The 20,094-nt window shown below is 39.8% G+C and overlaps 1 protein-coding gene across 1 annotated transcript; it reads right to left on the bottom strand.

Annotated features, from left to right (window-relative positions):
* Positions 1–2,500: 2,500 nt before the first annotated feature.
* On the bottom strand, positions 2,501–19,780 carry LOC118908309 (indoleamine 2,3-dioxygenase 1). Its single transcript, XM_057505194.1, is given in 11 exon segments — positions 2,501–3,228; positions 3,231–3,323; positions 4,186–4,334; positions 4,751–4,802; positions 5,847–5,964; positions 6,495–6,594; positions 8,072–8,075; positions 8,544–8,673; positions 14,093–14,209; positions 14,325–14,420; positions 19,667–19,780. Coding segments are annotated over 11 exon segments (1,206 nt in total). The 5' UTR covers positions 19,766–19,780; the 3' UTR covers positions 2,501–2,980.
* Between the last annotated feature and the right edge of the window lie 314 nt (positions 19,781–20,094).

Here is a 20,094-nt window from a genome sequence, read left to right as displayed (position 1 = left end):
AGTTTGACATATGCTAGAGTCAGATTGCCTGGGTTTAATCTGCTACTTATGTACAATATACTTATATGACCATATACATATATTTATAGTATATATATATATATATATATATATATATATATATACACTAGCTGTGTGGCTTTTGAAAGCTACTGAATTCCATCAGGTCTCAATTTCTTAAAAGTAGTAGTACTTATCTCAAAGGCTCACTGAAATGATTAGTGAATGGGTATGTGTTAGCTGTGTATAAGAGTTTGCTGTATTTTCAGAGGCTTTGGAAAAGGAGTCATGCGCTGTATAGGCCATTGTGACTGAGTTGGCAAGAACCTTCGAGACCATTGAGTGCATATTTCTATGCCAAATTTCTAACTTTTCAGTTGTTTATTGTAACATAAAACAATTCCATGGAAATGGGCTCATTTCTATCTTCAGGCATGGCTGAACAACAATGACTGTATGCCTCTTTGCACCAGCTCTTATAGGAGGATGTGAGGAGTTCAGAGCAGTGTGAATTGAGCAATATTCTCTCTGTGCCATGTAATATTATATTCAGTGTATTAGAGTGAGAAAACTGGGTTATAAGTTATACATAAGAAACTTCAGTCATTAATTGTGCACAAGTTAATCATAGAAGGAAGGAGATAAAGGTTACCTAATTTTCTGAACCCCAGATATTAAAAATATACATATTTTAAGCTAAATTCTACTCCCTTATAGAAAACGACTGCAAGTGTCCGATTCTACAAGGACATAGACTGGAATGGATTCTTGTTAATTCCATTCACACAGGATCCATGTTGCTACGAACTCATTACATCTAGCTAAAACCTCGGAGTGTGGGAGACTCCCCTCCCCTCCGTGGGCCCTGGAGAGCAGCACCCACTGGAATGAGCAGAGACCACATGGCCTGCAGTGCAGCAGTAGCAGGCCTTCTGTAGAGACATACCCAGTGTTTTGTTGAGCCTCTTCTCGTCCAGAGATAGTTAGTTAGTGCAACATCAAATATCTACTATTTGGACATACAGAAGATAACAGACTGAGGAAAAAGTGTCCACACTCTCTGTGGAGAGCTTGGAGCCCATTTCAGTCAGTCTATTACCTCTATAGCCACAGAGCAGTGTCAGCAGCGATCCTTCTGCCTACGTCTCCTCCCCCAGGTCAGGCGGCTGTGATGTAAAAGAGAAGGTGCTAGCGCAGGGTCTTGCTGAGGGAACCACAGATGCTCTGCATCTCCAGGCGATTCCACACCTAATAGATGCAACTGGCTCTCAGGGAGAAATGCCTGAGATAGCCCTGTGTTGTGTAGTTGTGCAGTCGGACTGACTGGTATGGCCGACAGGGCAGAAAAAAATATTGGCACCAATAAATCTTCAGCAATTTACTCACTTATGTTCTAGTATTACTTTACAGGTTCCTAACACTTCAGCATTAACTTTCATTCAGTCCTCACAGTAACCTTGTGATGAGGCAGGACACATACCATGCCCTTCTTACAGAAATATAAAGTGACTTGTCTAAGGTCACTAAGCTGATAGATGTCCAAAGTGGAATCCACCACTTTGGTCTCCTGACTTAATTTAGTGCTTTCTAAACTGCAGCAAACCCTATGGCATGATGTTCTACCTTCTGGGCCATCCCTCAAGAATTGCACACATGTGCACATACACATATGTGTTTGGGATGTATGTATGCATACTTTTTTCATTATAACTTTATATATCACATTGCAGCAACATTGGAAGGAGAATAAAGAAGAAAATGTGTCCCTAAAAACTCTTACTATTGTCATTTGGTGTATTTTCCGAGGAATCAAGTGAAATTTTGCTCTGAGCAGAGAGATTTCACTTGATATCATTGGGTGAGGGTGTATTTGAGAAATAAAATGTCCAAACAGTTTTCAGAAGTTTGACTTTATAAGTATGTGACTATATTTCCTTCCTCAGCTATGCTTGTGTGCACTCAAAGCAGCTCCTTATCGCTGGGCTTTTAGTGATTTGAGACTTGCTGATCCTGCACCTGGACAGCCATTCTGCTTTTTGTCTCTTCTCATCTTTAATAGCACATCCAAGTTCTGGCTGAGCATCTAGCATCTCACGAGATGCTGTCAGTCATCTCCTTTTCTCCCCGTCCCCTTTCCAAAGTTCCCTTCCTCTCTAACCCATTCTAAGTCAACTGAAAAAGAGTTGTCAAAACCCATAACGTTCTTCTCCCATTTTTACCTAATCATGTGACCCTAAGTACATTGCTTCCCTCCTCTGAGCCTCAACTTTGTTATCTTTAAAATGACTCTGGCTCACATGATTTCCTCTCCAGACCTAGCTTTTCATACATTCCATCATTAATTACCTTTTGCCAGAATGTGAGTGCCTGATAACCTTGACTTCCCAGGAGAAACTGACCAGAGAAAAGTGACCTCTTCTTGTTAGTCCAGGTTAATTTATTCATAAATTCACTCAATCTTCTATGTATATTCACTCAACAGATATTTGCTAAGTATTTTCTAAAGACTGGAGGTACCTGGGTCTGGTCACCGGTACGGAGTGTCCCTGGCATCATGTATCAAGAGTACAGACAAGTAAACAGGTAATCATAAAAAATGTGATTCTATTACAGGGGAAGTACAGCAATCTATTAGACTCGCTGAAGTGTAGCAGTACAGAGCAGGTCTCATCTGGAGGAACAGTTGATTATAGTTATGAATAAGGCAACTTTTAGAGATTATATTAACTTCTATTGAATTTCATCATTACATTGTAATTAGAGAATATAGATGATAATGTTTTTAATGGAATCACCTCTTGGTGTTCTCATACAGGGCCTGAGCAGGTATCAGAAAAGATATTTTGAACTCTTTTATAATACACTGTTAAGTAGTTGTTGCATTTCATTCATGGAGCTTATATAATGAACAGTGACATTAACATATATAGACATCTTTGTCTGGACAAAATGTACCCTTGTTTGGGTCACACTAATTTTCCTACAATAGGAATCTTTCAGTTGTTTGTTTTATATTCCCTAGGAAAGCCATGACATCAGTGCCTCCAGTTCCCTTATTTTCTATTTCCGATGGCTCTTCAGATGTTTGGTTGTTCTTGGCTGACTTTGCAGGATTCACAATGTACTTCTCTACTATCTTCAAGTGGTACTCTCTCAGGGAGACAATAGCTTTGACACATTTATTGTAAGATGCCTTCAGGTTGGCATCACCTTTCAAAAGAACAACTAACGGACTGAGAGGCCTGACTCCGATGAGACAAGAAATTTCCAGTGAGCTGGTGGCATATATTTTCTCATATCCTGAAGGAATTCAGCATCAGATTCTGAAGGAACAAGAGAAAGATGAGTTAGCAGGGAGGCTGAAGCATTCCCCAGTCCAGGGAGAAGGGCAGAATGAGGTCAGCTGGTGAGAGATCACAGGCCCAAAGCACAGCATGAGGCAATGAGTTCACAGCAGTCCTATTAGAAGACTTTCATCTTGCTACCTGTAAGGTAATCATTGTAAAATATACTTAATTCTGAAAACCATGTGAGCTAAACTCATTCTTTCATGCTAAGACTTTTGCTAGCTCTTCCTTTCTCACTTTCCTTCTGTTTTTTGTTCAGACATATTTGTATGGAAGCACTTAAAATCCATGAACTAAACAAAAGATTAGAAGGAACTATCCAAAATTGCAAAGAAGGGTGGTACTTAAAAAAGCAAAAACAGAAAGAATGGGACTGTCCAGGCAGCAGGATGGCTGAATGAGAGCAGTGCTAAGCCTCTCCTTGATGCCGAGGTCTCCATTTCCCCAAATTCAACTCCCTGTCCTATCTCATTTGCAGGTGACTTTCTCCTTCTAAATCTGCTGTGCATTTTCAGACAAGTGCTCCTGGCTCCACCACAGTCAATCAGAACTTATGTACAAATTCAAGAATCAAGATGGAGAGGGTGATGAACTTGCATTCGAGTTCTGGCTTCCCTGCTTTCTAGCCGGTTAACAGGCAGCCAGTCACCTCTCTCCTTTAAGTTTCTGCTGCTTCATCTATGAAATGGAATGACGGCAATAAAGTCTCTACTTTCCTGATTCTCCTGAAAGCATCAGATGAGCTCAGAGGAGATGCTGATGGAAAGGACTTTTTATATATATAAAATATTATTGCATTAACGTACAAGATGATTATTATTTGTTGTTATACACTCACTTTTACCAGAGTTCTGCTGGATGCCCAGCAGGACGTCGAAGCACTGAAAGATGCTGCTTTGGGCTGCACTGCCTCCTGCAAACATCTGTGGGGTGTTCTCGACGCCTTTGTACAGCAGCCCCTCCGACAGCAGGGGGTTGCCTTTCCAGCTAGGCCAGGAAGGAAAGAAGAATCATTATTTGGATTAACTGCCAAATTTTCAGGTATAAAATCTTGCAGTAGAGGATGAATGGAAGGAGACAAGAGATAGAAGGAGACACAAAATTCTTCCACACTCCCTCTTCCTCTCATCCTTATGCATGAGAATAATAAAGAACATGGTTCTGAGCAAATCTGGCCTAAGGATTCTGTGAATGGAACCTTATCTTTACACTAGTGAAGATCCCCCAGTGCATATGTCTGGCCAAGTAATAACAGACAGAATAGTCTATTCTTTCTCTACAGCGTGGATTTTAGGTTACCAATTGTTTCCTAAACCCAAGTGGAGGACCATCAGTGGGAACTTGGTGTGTGCTCTATGTTAATTGTTTAAGAGAAAACAAATTTCACATGTAAAACCACATACCCAGACAAGTATATGTGAAGAACATTGAAGAACTGGTTTGGGTCCATGAATTCTGTGAAGAGATAGAATGTGTTGAATTAAGCAGCACCAGTGATAACAGAGGAAATCAAGCCCTTGTAAACAACAGATTTGGGATTTCAGCACAGGGTGCAGGGGAGGCATTAGGTCACTGCCGATAAAGTCCTGAGAACAAGCTCTCACTCATCTGTCCTCTCACAGGGGAGCCCGTGTCCACTTCACAGGGTCTTCCACAAGGCTAACCCTCAGCTTGAGTCAAAGCACCTGAGTCCTCCCACCACTCACCCTCACGAGGCCAATTCAACCGTCAGTTTTTTTAAGGCCCCTTCATGTGTACTGATATAACAGAGAAACTACATACCTAAGGGAAGAAACAAACCTAAACAAAAACAGAAAGAAAAACTCTAGTTTTCCTATGGACCACAGACCTGGGTCTCTCCCTCCCCAAAGCTTGCCAACATTTTTGACTGGAAGATAAATCTTGCCAAGTACTGAAGAGCAGAAATGCAGAGCCTGGTGACACACAAGGCACACACTTGTTGGAGCTGTCCAGTGGCACACATCTCATTTTACACATTTTTGTTTATTTGCTCTTTTAATTATTGGTGTTTTTTAGCTGCTAATTGTGCAAACTCCTTTGAGCTCAGTGGGTTTTCTATATTGTTTTTTAGTGAACTAGTGGTAAAGCAGAATTTGCAGAGCTCCTATCAAGCTGAGCCAAAATTTGTCACAACTTAAAAATGTACCGCTTAGTGAGCACCTTTGGCAAGTTTTTCCATGGTTTTAAGTGAGAGACAAAGACATTTCTTAGAGATGAAGAGACCTATCTTGGAATTCTGGCTTCTCAAGTTATTACTTATATAATATTAGGTCATCTATCTTGTCACTTCAAACTTAAATTCTCTTATCAATAAAATGGACTGAATAAAACCTACCACAGGAGAGTGTAATCATTTAGTGAGATAAAATAGATCAGGTGAAAACACACCCACCAAATGAGAGTTGGTTTAGCTTCCATTTTCTCAACAACTCTATGTTTCAGATAATCAGAAACCTTTGACTGTCATACGATACTTACCATGCATTTGGTGAAACTCTTTAAGGGCTTTGCGCAGACAAGAAGTTATCTCAAGCAGTGCCTTCTCCAAAATACCATGGTCCTCGTGTTTTATTGTGCTGAATATAGCAGGAATTACCTTTAAAAATAAAAAAGACAAAAGACAAATACTTAAGATTTCCTGCCACTGAACACTGGTGTAGAATAAAATTCTCCTAAATCTTAATCCCTAAATTTGGGATTTCTTTCTTTCTTGGGATGGGTATCTGATAGTTGGATGAATTTCCTTACATTAATGAAGTTTGGGTTGTCTTTATTCATTTACTAGAGATAAGTTTATATAGTGTGATTTATTTCTATTTCTAATCAAAACTATTAGATTTATATCAATATGTGATACAGTTCCATGCCAAATTGCATTGAAAATATTTCTCTCTTACTGGGGTTTCAAGTCTGATTCTAAATTCATGGCTCTTACATTTTGTATTCTAGGTGATCCACAAAAATAAATAAAATATTTCTACCAGATGATCCTTTACCTCCAATTAAATAAGCAAATGCTGTATTTAGTCAGGATAAAGTTATTTCAAGTGTGATACAGCTTAGTTACTCAGTGATTGCTCTGCTTATGTGTATCAAGATGTACATTTTCAGTAGGGATGGACATACTTTGATTGCAGAAGCAGCTGCTATTTCCACCAACAGGGAAACCAGGAAGAATCCCTTACTGCAATCCCCGCCAGGAAGTGAGAACAGAACGTCCATGTTCCTAAAAAATTAGTCAAGGGAGTCAAGAATTTAGCAAAAATGTTGGTACACTTTTGAGTACTTTATAGTTTTCAAGCATTTTTATTTATCCTATTTTATTTTCAAACTAATCTTGTGAGATAAGTATGGCAGGTTTTACTACCCCCATTATGTAGCTGGGAATATTAATGTTAGGTCTGTTGTCTAAGATAATATAATTAATAATAAGTTAAACTGGAACTTGAGATTCCACTCTGGAACTTGGAACTAGAAATTCCAAGACTATTTCTGTTTCTGTTACCTCATTAATTTTTCACATACATATATATTACCATATTTATATGCATATATTCAATCTTTATCAAGACATGTGAAAGGTTTCAATTTAAGAGTAGTCTTCTGCTTAAATAAATATATTCATAGCTATAATTTTATCTGTGAACCTGATTCAGTTTCTCAGTGGTTTATCTGCCTTACAACGGAATTGACCAGCAAATTGAAAGAACTGCTTAGCCCCAATTTTTTTTGCTATTCATGTTTTGCATTGATGCAAACATGGTATCTGTATTATCTATGAGTTTCATGGTGGTTAATTCAGGTCTCTGAAGCCAGACCACTTCTGTAGCTTGCTGTGTGACATTGAACAAGAAATTTGAGGTTTCTGCCTCGGTGTACCCATCTGTAAAGTGGGACTGATGATAGTACTCTTGCATTGAAAAACCTTCCATAGCTTCCCATGTATTTCAAGACAAATGTTTAAATCCCTTATCATAGCCCAAGTCCGACATAACCCTTTTTCCATACATTTATTTCTTCATCCCTTTCCTGTACTATTCTTTTGCTAGCTGTTCCTTTCTCACTTTCCTTGTTTTTTGTTCAGACATATTTGTATGGAAGCACTTAAAATCCATGAACTAAACAAAAGATTAGAAGGAACTATCCAAAATTGCAAAGAAGGGTGGTACTTAAAAAAGCAAAAACAGAAAGAACGGGACTGTCCAGGCAGCAGGATGGCTGAATGAGAGCAGTGCTAAGCCTCTCCTTGATGCCGAGGTCTCCATTTCCCCAAATTCAACTCCCTGTCCTATCTCATTTGCAGGTGACTTTCTCCTTCTAAATCTGCTGTGCATTTTCAGACAAGTGCTCCTGGCTCCACCACAGTCGATCAGAACTTATATACATATTTAAGTATCAAGACTGAGTAGGTATCTCAGATACTTTATTTAGGGCTTTATAAGTGAACTAACAAATTAAATACTCAAGGAACACATGTGCATGGTCAAAGTTAGTTGTTACTAATAAGAAACTGTTTTAGATCAAATCCTTTTGTTTTGTGGCATTCCCATGTCTAGAATACTCCTGTACAGACGTTCACCCAGAACCCTGGGAGACCACAACTCTCTTGACCCTTTTCTGTGCAGGGCCTAGATTCTCAGCAGGCTCGTGTGAAAGCCCAGAGGTAGCCATCTCTATGGCTGAAGATGCGTTGACACTTAAACTCAACTGGACAGTTAAAAATTAAATATGTAGAATCTCAAAAACACGCTAAGCAGAGGGAAGCGAGACAGAAAAGAGTACATACTCTAGGATTTCAATGAAATCCAATAACAGAAAAAACTAGTTTTTGATATGACAGGTCAGAATATATTAGCCTGGGGATAGGGAAGAGAACTGAATGGAAAGAGCCACGGAGGAATTTTCTTAAGTGATAGAAATATTCTTATCTTGTTTACAGTTACACATGTGTATCTAATAGTCATATTCATCAAAATGAACACTTAAGATTGGTGCATTTCATTGGTGTTACTTATGTATATCTGTCTCATACATGTTCAATGCATTTGTGGTTATAAATACACCAAAGAAACTGTGCCTCAAAAACACAGAGGAAAGCTGTGCTGCCCCAAATTAAACCACTAACTCCCTTCTGATTTAAATAGCATACAGTCCTGTAATTCCCATAATAATTACAGAGTACACACCCACTGGGATCCTTTTTCTTCCAGTTTGCCAAGACACAGTCTGCATAAACCAGAATGGGAGGCAGCCCCAGTTTCATAGAGAGTTCACAGTAAGGAATAGCAATGTTTCTTGGCAGGACCTAATTAAAACACAATACTTAGTGTTAACCTTTGAAGCATGTTACACATTTTCTTCTGCTTCCTGAGTGCCAAAACAATAGCTGTTCTATGTAATGACACTTGAAATTTGTTAAAAAGAAAGCCTCTGGCCAAGAGTGATTCACCTGTGCTGAGCCAGGGTTTAGCCTAATTGCAATATCAACCTCCCTCAGAAACGTAGCCCTAACAGTCAATAAGGAATTTTCTGGTCAGCATCAGGGAGTTAATCCATCACATGAGCCTTCTCCATCCTCCTCCTCAAAAAAGAAGAAGTCATCTACTTAAGACCCCCTACTTCTCCCTATGGGAGGGTAACCTTTCATGAAACACCTTTTCTTTTGCTAATAACTTCTTGCACCCCCTCCCATCCCTGCCCCCACGCCTTTTCTGTAAAAACCTTCCATGTTGTATACAGTTCTTGGGAGCATCTCTCTACTTACTAGATGGCATACTGCCCAATTCATGAGTCATTTAATAAAGACAATTAGATCTTCAAATTTAATTTGTTCAATTTTGTTTCTTAACAGACAAAACAAATGGAAGTTTCTCTTCCTCATTCTGTAACTTAATCCCAGTAATTGTTGAATGTTTATATTTTAGATTTGTGGTGATGTGGACATAAACTGGTCATAGAGAGAAGATGGACCCTGGACTTTCTAAGGTCCTATGAGTTATTTGTACTCTACGTAGTAAAAGGCTCCCAAAACCCCACAGGCAATCCTGATGGGAAAGTGCACTTTGTGTACCCAAGCTGTGTTCTCTAACTGCTCTATTGTCATGAAGCTGGCATTTGGTTCTTTATCTGCCTGACTTCTTCATGTAACTATCATTTTGTTTTTAATCAAATGATCCCATCTAATCATTATTAAGATCGTCCTTGTCATCAGAGCCTGTTATTGGAGTGTATCTGACTGGGCAAAGGACAGGGCTGTGTGGCCCCAATGGGGTAGTGGGTGGTGAGACTTGAGTGGTAGAGATGGTGTGAGTCTGGAGCCCGCTTCACAGTTCTGTGAAAATCGTGGGAGCTACAACCCAAGTCACTTCAGATTAGCTTCATTTACCCCAGATGAGGTTTTAACCAGGAGAACAAAATATAAGAATAAAATAATTGACTATCAAAGTAGCAGCTGAAAGTGGGCTTCCCATGGAAGAGCTTGTGCCTCCAAGAATTAAAGCATTTTGGCTGGCAAATAATTTATGTGTGTTTCACAGGGAAATAAAATTTGGCCCTCTATGATTTAGGGATAGATCAAAGGGAAACAAAAAGGGAGGTAGTTTAATTGAAAAATTAATTGAAATGACTTAAGGGAAATGAAGGAAAGGTTCAAACACATCTTAATATATTATATCCATTCATGCGGCTATTATGAAGCTCAGGCTAAGGGTTTCTTGCCCAGTCTCAAGCAAAACATGCCTTACATTGAGGTATCTTGTTATCCATTTCTTTTCTCTTTCCTACAAATCTGTCACTTAGATATCTTTATTTTTTTATATGTATTTTTGTTGTTGTTGTTATCATTAATCTACAATTACATGAAGAACATTATGTTTACTAGGCTCCCCCCTTCACCAAGTTCCCCCCACAAACCCCATTACAGTCACTGTCCATCAGCATAGTAAGATGCTGTAGAATCACTACTTGTCCGTGCCCTCCCCGTGCCCCCCACACACATTACACATGCCAATCGTAATGCCCCCTTTCTTTTTCCCCGCCCTTATCCCTCCCTTCCCACCCATCCTCCCCAGTCCCGTTCCCTTTGGTAACTGTTAGTCCATTCTTGGGTTCTGTGATTCTGCTGCTGTTTTGTTCATTCAGTGTTTCTTTGTTCTTATGCTTCACAGATGAGTGAAATGATTTGGTACTTGTCTCTCTCCCCCTGGCTTATTTCACTGAGCATAATACCCTCTAGCTCCATCCATGTTGTTGCAAATGGTAGGATTTGTTTTCTTCTTATGGCTGAATTTTTATTGCCAGTTTCTAAAATCCTTTTCAAGATGAAGTGGCATACAAAAACTGGATAAATTTAAAAAATACATTTTCATGTTTTATTTTATAATTCTGATCTTAAGTCTGACAAATTATCTTTTGATTATCCCATGTACATCTGGTCTCCACATTTTTGCTAGTCCTCTTTCTCTTTCTTTTCTACTCCTCTCCTCTTTGGATAAGCCCAACCAATCTTCCAAGAAATAATTCCAGTCCCACTTCTTCCCTGAAGCTTTCCATGATCATGTAGCTGTTCTCTCCTGCTGTCATTATTGATGCACAATGCCTGTGCACTTAGCTAGTCTCAGATCCTAGGAAGTCTAGTCAGACTGTGTGCTTAGCTAGAGTCTAAGCTAGGTGTAAAGACCATAACTAATCTTAACTTTTTATGTCATTACAGAATCTAGACAAAACCCTTTAATGATTACAAGTGTTATGCAGAAAGACAGACTTGAGCAGAATGAAAAGAGGGTGAGGCCCACCAAGAATTCAGGTTGTTAATCAGATAAAGCCAGAGAGCCAAAGATAATTCAGAGGATTAATTAAAGCCACAGGGACCAAGAGTGACTTGAATGCACAGACACTCCCCAGATAAGGAACCTCAGAGTACAGGCACCCCCCCAGATGACAAAAATTCCCCAGATAAAAATGTCAGTGCACAGCCCATGTCTTCAATCCTCCAATCAGATCAAGCCCCCAAGGTCAAAGAATGTCAATCAGGGACTTCTGTGCCTTACCAAAAACCCCATAAAAGAACCCTCACAGTAGCATACCTTTGCCTACCTTGACTCTGGCCTCTTCCTCCCTTGGAATGTATTCAAACAAACTTGCCTTGTCTGCCTTGACCCTGGCCTGCTCCTCCATTGGGTTGTATTCAAATAAAACTTTCATTCTGCTTTACTACTGTTTCTCTGCCTTAAATTTCTTTGTTACCAAGGAGAATGAACTCAACCCCCAACATAAGGAACTACGTTCAAGGTGTTCCCATGATGGTGCAAAGCAACTTCTCTAAGAGTGAGTCATCACACAGGAAAACTGTATGTGCTGTTCTGTTGTGGGGGATTGGGTTTGTTCTCCTCCATTCCTGTTCCTGCTGCAACAAAGAATTGAAGGGCAGAGACACAGTGGTGAAGCAGGGTAAAAGTTTTATTTGAATGCACTCCCAGGGAGGAGCAGGCCTGAGTCAAGGCAGATAAAGGCAGGTTTATTTGAATGCACTCCCAGGGAGGAATGGGCCAGGATCAAGATAGACAAGGGCAGGCTACCAAGAAGCATGAACTTGCAAGCCCAATTCAGAGCGCTCAGCAGCCCCTCCCTACTTACCTGAAACAGGACCAAGAGAGTGAAGGTCTAAGTCTGGAGGGTTAGAATGAAATAGCAAAGGAACAAAGACACCGCTGGAAGAGCACAGAGGCAAAATGTTGTAAGTTGAAGGGCAAGAAAGATTTACCTAAAAGTTACACACTTAGAGAGAGAAGAAAAAGGGTGTACATCCTGAGAGAGGAGGTACACTGAAAGGCTGGGGTTTCTGTCTTTTAAGCACTTCTCAGGAATTTGACAAAGGGCTAGCGGGTACAGACTTGTCACATGGTCTCAAAATCTTATCTCTGGTGAGAGACACATCTCCTCTACTCTGTTATCAGTCCTGCAGCTGATTCTGCTAAATAAACTTCACACAAGAAATTTATTGATCCAGCTCCTCTCCAGGATGGTGACTTTTCTCTGCGGATATGTCAGTTACGCCTGTTTGCCTTGCTTTAAGGTGGGTTGAGAGGTACTGTCTGTTTACTAAAGAATACTTTAGGAATCTTACTTCTTAACTCCCTGGTTTTCAGAATGGAATTCCTCCTGTTCTTACTTACTATAACTGTTTATCTCTGGTTTTTTTTTGAAAATTAATCCTGAAGCTTGTCTCCTGTCCTGGTTACAAATTACTTGATGAGGGGGTGGAGGAGGAGGAAAAAACAGCGTACAAGTTAAGTGAAAGAATAAGCTGGGTCTTTCAGCAGGCTGAAGTGAATCTTAGCTCTGACTGACACAATGAAGACTCGGGCTGCGCTCAGATACTTTCCTTTATCTGGGTAAGATCCTGACATTCCAAGTTGCTCCTGGTCTTTGGAGCTTTAACTGATAAACTCATTAACCCTGTGATCTTTTCTGGCTCTCTAGTTTTATCTGGTTAACTCTTTGAGTCCCTTCTAGTGGGCTTTACTGGCCTTATTCTCCCTCCACTCTGCTCATATCTATTTTTCTGCCTAACAGTTCTATCTTTAAACAAGGTCTGAAAAGAAAACCTTTATATGTGTCCAAAAAGAAAAAAAAAAACTTTCACAAATGGCAGAAGGTGCTTACAGAATCTATTTTATCACTTTGTGTTTTAAAGGTTATTATAATTTATATTGGTTTCATGTGATTAGAGTTGCCAGATAAAATACAAGACGGTATTTTAAACCTAAAGTTATCCGCTGTTGCTGAGAGCAGTGTGAAACCACTATATTGTTCTACGTTGATGGGGTGAGATGAGCATTAAGAAGAGCCATAAAATGTTCCTATCTCCCAAAGTCATAAACAGAGAGAAATGTTTCATATTCAAATATATTGACTATAGTGTCATTTACAATGGTAAAATATTAAAAGCAAGCAAAATATTTATCAATAAAGTATTGGATAAATAGAGTTCAGGAACTCAATGAAAAAAATTACAAAGTGATTTCAAATGATGACTGGGATGGTTCTGTTAGAAGCCCCAGGTCCCAGAGAGAGTGCAGGGTCAGGTCACCAAGCTGGAGCTTCGTGCTGAACCTGATTACAGTTTCAGCCCCTCCTAGGAATGGAATTTTAAACTAATCAATCTGGAATCCCCTAATCACGGGTGAGTTAATCTTCATGAAACCCCTGTTCCTTCCCCTAAGGGAAAAGGACCTTGCCTGAAACAATCCCTTCTTTTCTTTTGCTAATAACTTCTTGCCCCCTCTGCACCCACCTCCTCTTTCCCGTAGAAACCCTCCATTTCGAACAACTCCCTGAAGCATTTGTCTACTTGCTACCTGGGGAGCTGCCTGATTCATGAACCAATCCATAAAGCTTATTCGATCTTCAAGCACTCAGCTGAATTTTGCTTTTTTAACACTGTGCAGTAACTAAAAAGTGATTACAACAAAATTTAAGTGAAAGAAGCAGGACATGCATGCATATGCACAGGACACAGCAAGGGTGTTACAGAAATAAAAGATGAAAAATCCAATAGTGAAAGAGTTGACATGTTAAGTCAATGGTTTATTGTTTTCCTTTACCTTCTTCTTGTTACTCAAGCTTCACAAAATGCAGCTATTGTACTTTAAGAATTCTTTTGGGTTAAATGTAAATTGGACGTACATCCAAGTAGTGTAAGAAACACTGGAAAATCTGCAAACCTTCTGAATATCTCCATCTCGATTCCACACATATGCCATGGTGATGTACCCCAGCACCAGATGGGCAAGGTGCTGAGACTTGTACCCTTGGAGGCCATCAATGCTGAGCATAGGTAACTGAGAATAAAAGGACAGGTTGACTTAACATGGGTGACATTAGAGCTTCAAAACCAAATTTAAAAATGCTAAGAAGCTATCCTAGAAGAAGACAAATGTAATAGTTTCTTCAAACCTCCTCAACTCTTGCACGTAGTTGGCCAGTCTCAATCACTTCTGTCAGATTTTTGGCAGTGAGAATCCAGGCACCATAAGGCTTAGGTAGCTCCTCCTTGAAAAAAAAAGAAATAATTGAAGAGGAAAAAAGTGTAGTGAGAATGTTCAATATTTTGATCTGAGTCATGGGTATATGAGTGTGTACACATGTTAAAATTCATCAAGCTGTACACTAAGAGTTGTGCATTTTATTGTATGTACCTCAATATAAAAATAATTTTTTTTAAAGCAATAGGACTTTAATTTACTAGAGGAAGTTTTTGTAAAATAGTTTAGTCCCCCATTGATTGTCCATCTTGCCTCTAAATCAGTTTTGTGCAACACTGTCCTGACATACACACAGCTGTCTAGTAACACTAGCCTGTGCACTGTCCCCCACATATTCAGAGCCAAGGACCATCTCTGTGGTCCTCCCCCTAAGCATTCTCATCTGCTTCTTTTTCAAAGTTCAACTCAAAACTTCCACTAAAATCCGACTGATTACCCCAGTCTACACTCATCCCCAATTACGAGTCCTATTGTTGCCAGACAGCTGCATCTGCAGAGGCCTCTCCCTGCATGACAGGTGAAGCCTCAGCCTGGACAGGGGAGGGTTCTTGACTGTGAAGGAGAAAGAATTCTTGAGTAGGTGAGAAAGGAATTCATTAAAATGAGAGCAGCAGGGAAGGGCAGTGGCCTTGCAGGCACCAGAGAACAGGAAAAGTACAGAGAGAAAGTTCTCAGCCTAGGGCAGGTTCCCTTGCCAACCCTTGAAGCCAGGGTAACCTGGCATCCAGTGTCCACGTGGGTCTGCACAGCATGGGGACTATCCCCTACCACCTTAGGGCTTGGGGGAGCAGTGGAGCACGGGATGGAGTGACACGATGTTCTGAGACCTTCCCAACAAAAGGAGACTTTCAGGCAGGCTACTGGTTCATGGGATTAAAGACGGTGGTGTGAGAAGTGAGACAGAAACCTCCTCCCCAAACCACATACAATACGAAAATATAGCAAATACAACTAATCCTGAAAGGGTGACAGGAAAGACCACTTACTACATCTGGTAGACTGTGTACATGTGGGGAAAAGAGAAGATCTCACGGAAAAGGCTAAAGCAGCAAAGCCACCATCTGGTGAGACCCAAGCCCTTCCCCCACCCCAGCTCACCAGTGGGGAGGGAGAGAAATGGAGTGGGGAAGAGGTGAAGGCCTGAGACTGCTGAACAAACAGCCCTGGAGATGCGCTCTGGGAGCACAAACCCTAGCCGATTGCACAGCTGCAGTTCCGTCTGGTCCCCCAGGGGGTGGGAACTCACAGGCTCACGTTCAGAGTGCTCAGCAGCCCCTCCCCGAGTATCAGGAGTAAAGCAGAGACAGAGTGAAGGCTTGGAAATAAAATGAAATAGTAAAGAGACAAAATGCAATAATTGAGCACTGAGAAAGCTTTATTTAAAAGTAAGCACTTAAAGGGAAGTGCTGGCATCCGCAGTGAGGAGGTGTGATGAAAAGTTGGGGAGTCTGTTGTTTAAGGCTTCCTAGAATGAGGCAAAGGGCAGTGGTGGGGGTGCTGGGTGTAGGCTTGACTTGTGCTCTCATGATGTCTCTCCAGTGGAGAATACTGCATCCTTCATCCACGGTCAGTCCTCTAGGTAATTGTGTAAGAAAAACTTAACACAAGAAGTTTACTGATCTGGTTCTTCTCTAAGATAATGGTTACCCTCAAGCACTGGGAACATACAGATTGAGACTGCTTGCCTTGCCTTAACATAGGGTGGGTTATTGTCTGATTACCAAAACATATGTTAGGAATCTTAGCTCCAGCTCTGGTTTTTAAATGGATTGTTAGCCTTAAGATGGGGTTCCTCCTGTTCTTACTATATTGTTTATATCTCAGCATGTTTCATCATAGGCAGGGAAAGTTAATCATGATGCTTATCCCATGTCCCTGCCCTATCTCACTATGGATTATACCTTTCCACATTAAGTAATTTATTGTGTTGTGCCCAAAGTTGCGAATCCCAGAAGACCACCAAGGAGCCAACACGGATGCAAAAGCAAAGAGCCTTTATTTGAGCTAGCTCAAGTTCAGTCTCTTATCTACACCAATGCAGTGGCAAGATGCCAGAGAAAGAGAGCGAGTTTCAATACCACAAAGGTTTTATGGGGTTCTAGGGCAGTTGGTGGGGTGATGGTCGTGGCTCTGGCTGATTGGCTGGATCTAGGGGTAGTTGATGGGGTGATACGTCGTGGCTCTGGTCAATTGGCAGGGTCTAAGGGTGGTGGGTGAGCTCCTTGCTGACTGGAGAGAAGAGAGACCAAGCTCCGATTGGGTGAAATAGGATCCAGGTCCCGATTGGCTGAGGTAGGATCCAGGTCCCAATTGGCTGAAATAGAATCTGGGAGTTTGCCCTTTCAATTGTTATCTGCTTTTTGTTCTTCCTTGGCTAGATTTTAATTTTTTTGGAATGGAAGAAAAATGACATTGATTAGATGTCAGTAGTAGACTAGACTCTTTCCTCAATAATTTCTCATTTTAACTATTATAAGGACCTAAAAAGCTGATGGTTATCTCCATATCCTAAATAAGAAAAGCAAGGCTCAGTTTACATAACCTGTTTTGTATAGTTTATCATGATTTAATCAAAAATGCTTCCAACTTGCAAAAAATCAATGCCCTTTTTGTATCTCACTACCCAATGGCAAGGATTTTATCATGCTTTAAATTCTCTGTTTCTTACAGGACCTGGTGTAGTACTAGACAGGTAGGAGATGATGTACACGTATACATGGCAATTACCTCCTGGGTTGGTACTATAGGCTTATTTTTGCCCAGTAAGTGCAAATGGAATCCAAATAGAAGTGCCTCCCTGGATCTTAACATATTTATAATCTCACCCCAAAGGAAAACATAAACACGAAAGACCTAGGTAACAACCTGAAATGAAATTCAAATCCCTGAAAAACCCCCATATGCCCTTTCTCCAAGCCTCCTTCATTAAGCTTCATTCCAGACACACCTTGGGTCATTAATATTGAATGATGGGAATGAGATGCAAATCAAGAGAACTCAAACCAACATGGGTGAAGTTTTAACCTTCAAAACAAAGTTAATATGAGAGGTAAGTTATAAAACAAGAAGACAAATAAATAAAGCATAAAATTCAAACATGTTGAGGGGATGCAGATAACTGGACAGTCTAAAACTGTTAGGGCAGATTTTTAGCAATGAAACATCCAGGAAGTATATTCACTAGTCAGTCACCTTTCTTGTGTGCTCCGAATTTTTCTTCCTAGCCACTCAAATGCTGTGCGCTGGTGTTTCAAGTTAACCACTATATATTTATTTTGTTATGTGTTTCACTATGTAGCACACCCAAATTTGGGGTTGTTGCTATTTTCCCCAAAATAATGAATACCTTTTTTTGTTGTTACATGTCATGATTAGTATCCTATCTGACAGAACTTTGAACAAATATAAAATTCAATCAATAATATATTTTGGGTTCAGAGGGTGCCTAAATGGTAGGATATGAGTTAGTGAAGAATAACAGAGGGCCAGTCAACTTTCTGCCAGGTTAGAGGAAGCATTTGGGCACCTATATGGGATCAGAAGACACATTACTTTCCTTTGGAATAGAAAGTTGACCAGTTATAAAAGACAGAATGGACACTTTTGAGCTCATAATATCTAGTCAAGATCTTCCATGAAGAAATAAAAGTAGGCCCCCATTTTTTTTCTTGTTTCAGGACACTGAATCTAATTCCCTAAGCATTTCAAGTAGCAGTATTTTTTTTTTTAAGTAGCTCAGGAAAAGTTGTTTTGCTTTTGTTTGGGTGCTTTGCATTAGGCCTTGAAATCTGTTCTAGAAGTCTGCATGATTACAACGACTGTTTCAGTGTCTAAGAGAACTGAACCTGGACAAAGAAAACAAAAGGAATAGACTTGATAGGAGGTTTCTAGTTTCTGGAAAATATTTTTTCTTGAACATCTGATAAGTACATCAAAACCACCCAATTCTGGCAACTCAGTGTGCTTATACAGAGCCTGAGCAAGTCTGAATAGTAACTAACTTGCAAATATAAAACAAACCAGGTGCTTTTAGCAATACAATTACAGCATTTAATTCCTTTTCTTAACTTAGTATTAGAAGAGGAAAAGTAGATGGGGAGGAAGAAATTGCTTTAGATTTGCCTGTCTTACACAAGGTATTACACAAGGATGGTATTTCTAAGTACAGTTAGGTTGTAGTTCCTGATTTAAAATAAATTTGCTGAACTTAAAGGTACTCCTCTGGAGTGTGGACTCTAATCCACAAATAATTAGAGAGACACTCTGGTATATAGGATTGTCACAACATGTTAATTTGGCTCCTAGAAACCCCCTCCTGAAATCTCGTGCACTTTATTAAGCCTGAGTGGGGAGTGGGTATGTCTTGTGATCTCTTCTCTTCAGAGAGGCAGCATAGCATACTGGTTTTAAAGATCATGCCCTCTGGAGCCAGACTAGTTAAGCTCATATCCTCTCTGCCATTTTTAGCTGTGTGAGTTCAGAAAATCACTTGAATGCTGCACAGCTTACGTGTCTCATCAGGAAAATGAGGTTAATACCATACATATCTTTTAGGATGGTAGTAAAGATACAATAAGTTAATATTGTAAGTTGCTTGAAAACACCATATGAATGTTTGATAATTAAAATTGAAGGTTAGATGGTTTTCATGGTATTCTTTGGAAGACAATGTAGGGAAATGTAGGATTTAGGGTAAACATTTACTCTACATGTCTCGCACTCTGTAGGAAAAACTTGTAACAAAAGAAAAAAATGGTAGCTGAGAGTCTCACTTGAATCTTATGCTTAATTAACAACAAGCAATATTAATACAACACAAAATTGCCTAATGTGTCATCTCAAACCCTAATTCAAGTAGGAACATATACTTCATACAATTTAAGGTGTATCAGCCAAGAAAGGGGGTTCCTCTAATGCATGGATCATTTCTTACATTGTTTTTTTTTTCAAAATGCCTTCTGAAAATGAAAATTGTATTAAGCCAGAATACTCCTATAGTTTCCTTTTCTCATTGCTTTCTGTATCTGTGTTAAATAAGTAAGGAGTATGTCAAAGGCTCCCTTTTTAGACAGAAAATTTCAAGAAAATTAAGTGACCTATTAAAGCTCTGCTCCAATTTTGGCTCCACTTTATCCTGCTTCAGTCTTCTTCAAACAGAAATTACTGAACCAAATCTGTTCAACAGAAGTTATTTGCCCAGGTAAATAATGGTCAAGAAAATGTTTTTGCCCATATTTTGGTTCCCTCTCTTACCAGTGGATTTGGCAGAGCGAATCCCATACCTTCATCGATTTTGTATTCTTTAAAAATCTTCCGAGGATCTTCCATAAGAGATGCCTTATCACATGCCATCTTCCATTCCTCTCCTGTGGTCCTCTCAGCCTCTGAGCAGTTTCAGAACATCTATTTATTACAGAGGTGGCCATAGCCAATGACCACAAACGAGGCAATGAGAAATGACTTCCACTTTTGGAATAGTTTCATTTTCTTTATTTGGAATTTGCTAAACAATAAAACCACAGGAGCATTACTATCCATCATAAGAAGAAACTGAAAGTTTATATTCCATATCAAATATTTATCACTGAGCGTATCATTTGCTTACTGCCATTAGAGAGGTCAGCAAGGGCCTGCTTGAAATAACAGAGACCAGGAAGATAGGTCACCAGAAAAGAACATTT

Source organism: Manis pentadactyla, chromosome 7 (assembly GCF_030020395.1).
Source record: "Manis pentadactyla isolate mManPen7 chromosome 7, mManPen7.hap1, whole genome shotgun sequence".
Lineage (NCBI taxonomy): Eukaryota > Metazoa > Chordata > Mammalia > Pholidota > Manidae > Manis > Manis pentadactyla.
The sequence above is the reverse complement of the archived record's forward strand: the minus strand, read 5'-3'. Positions and strand labels throughout refer to the sequence as shown.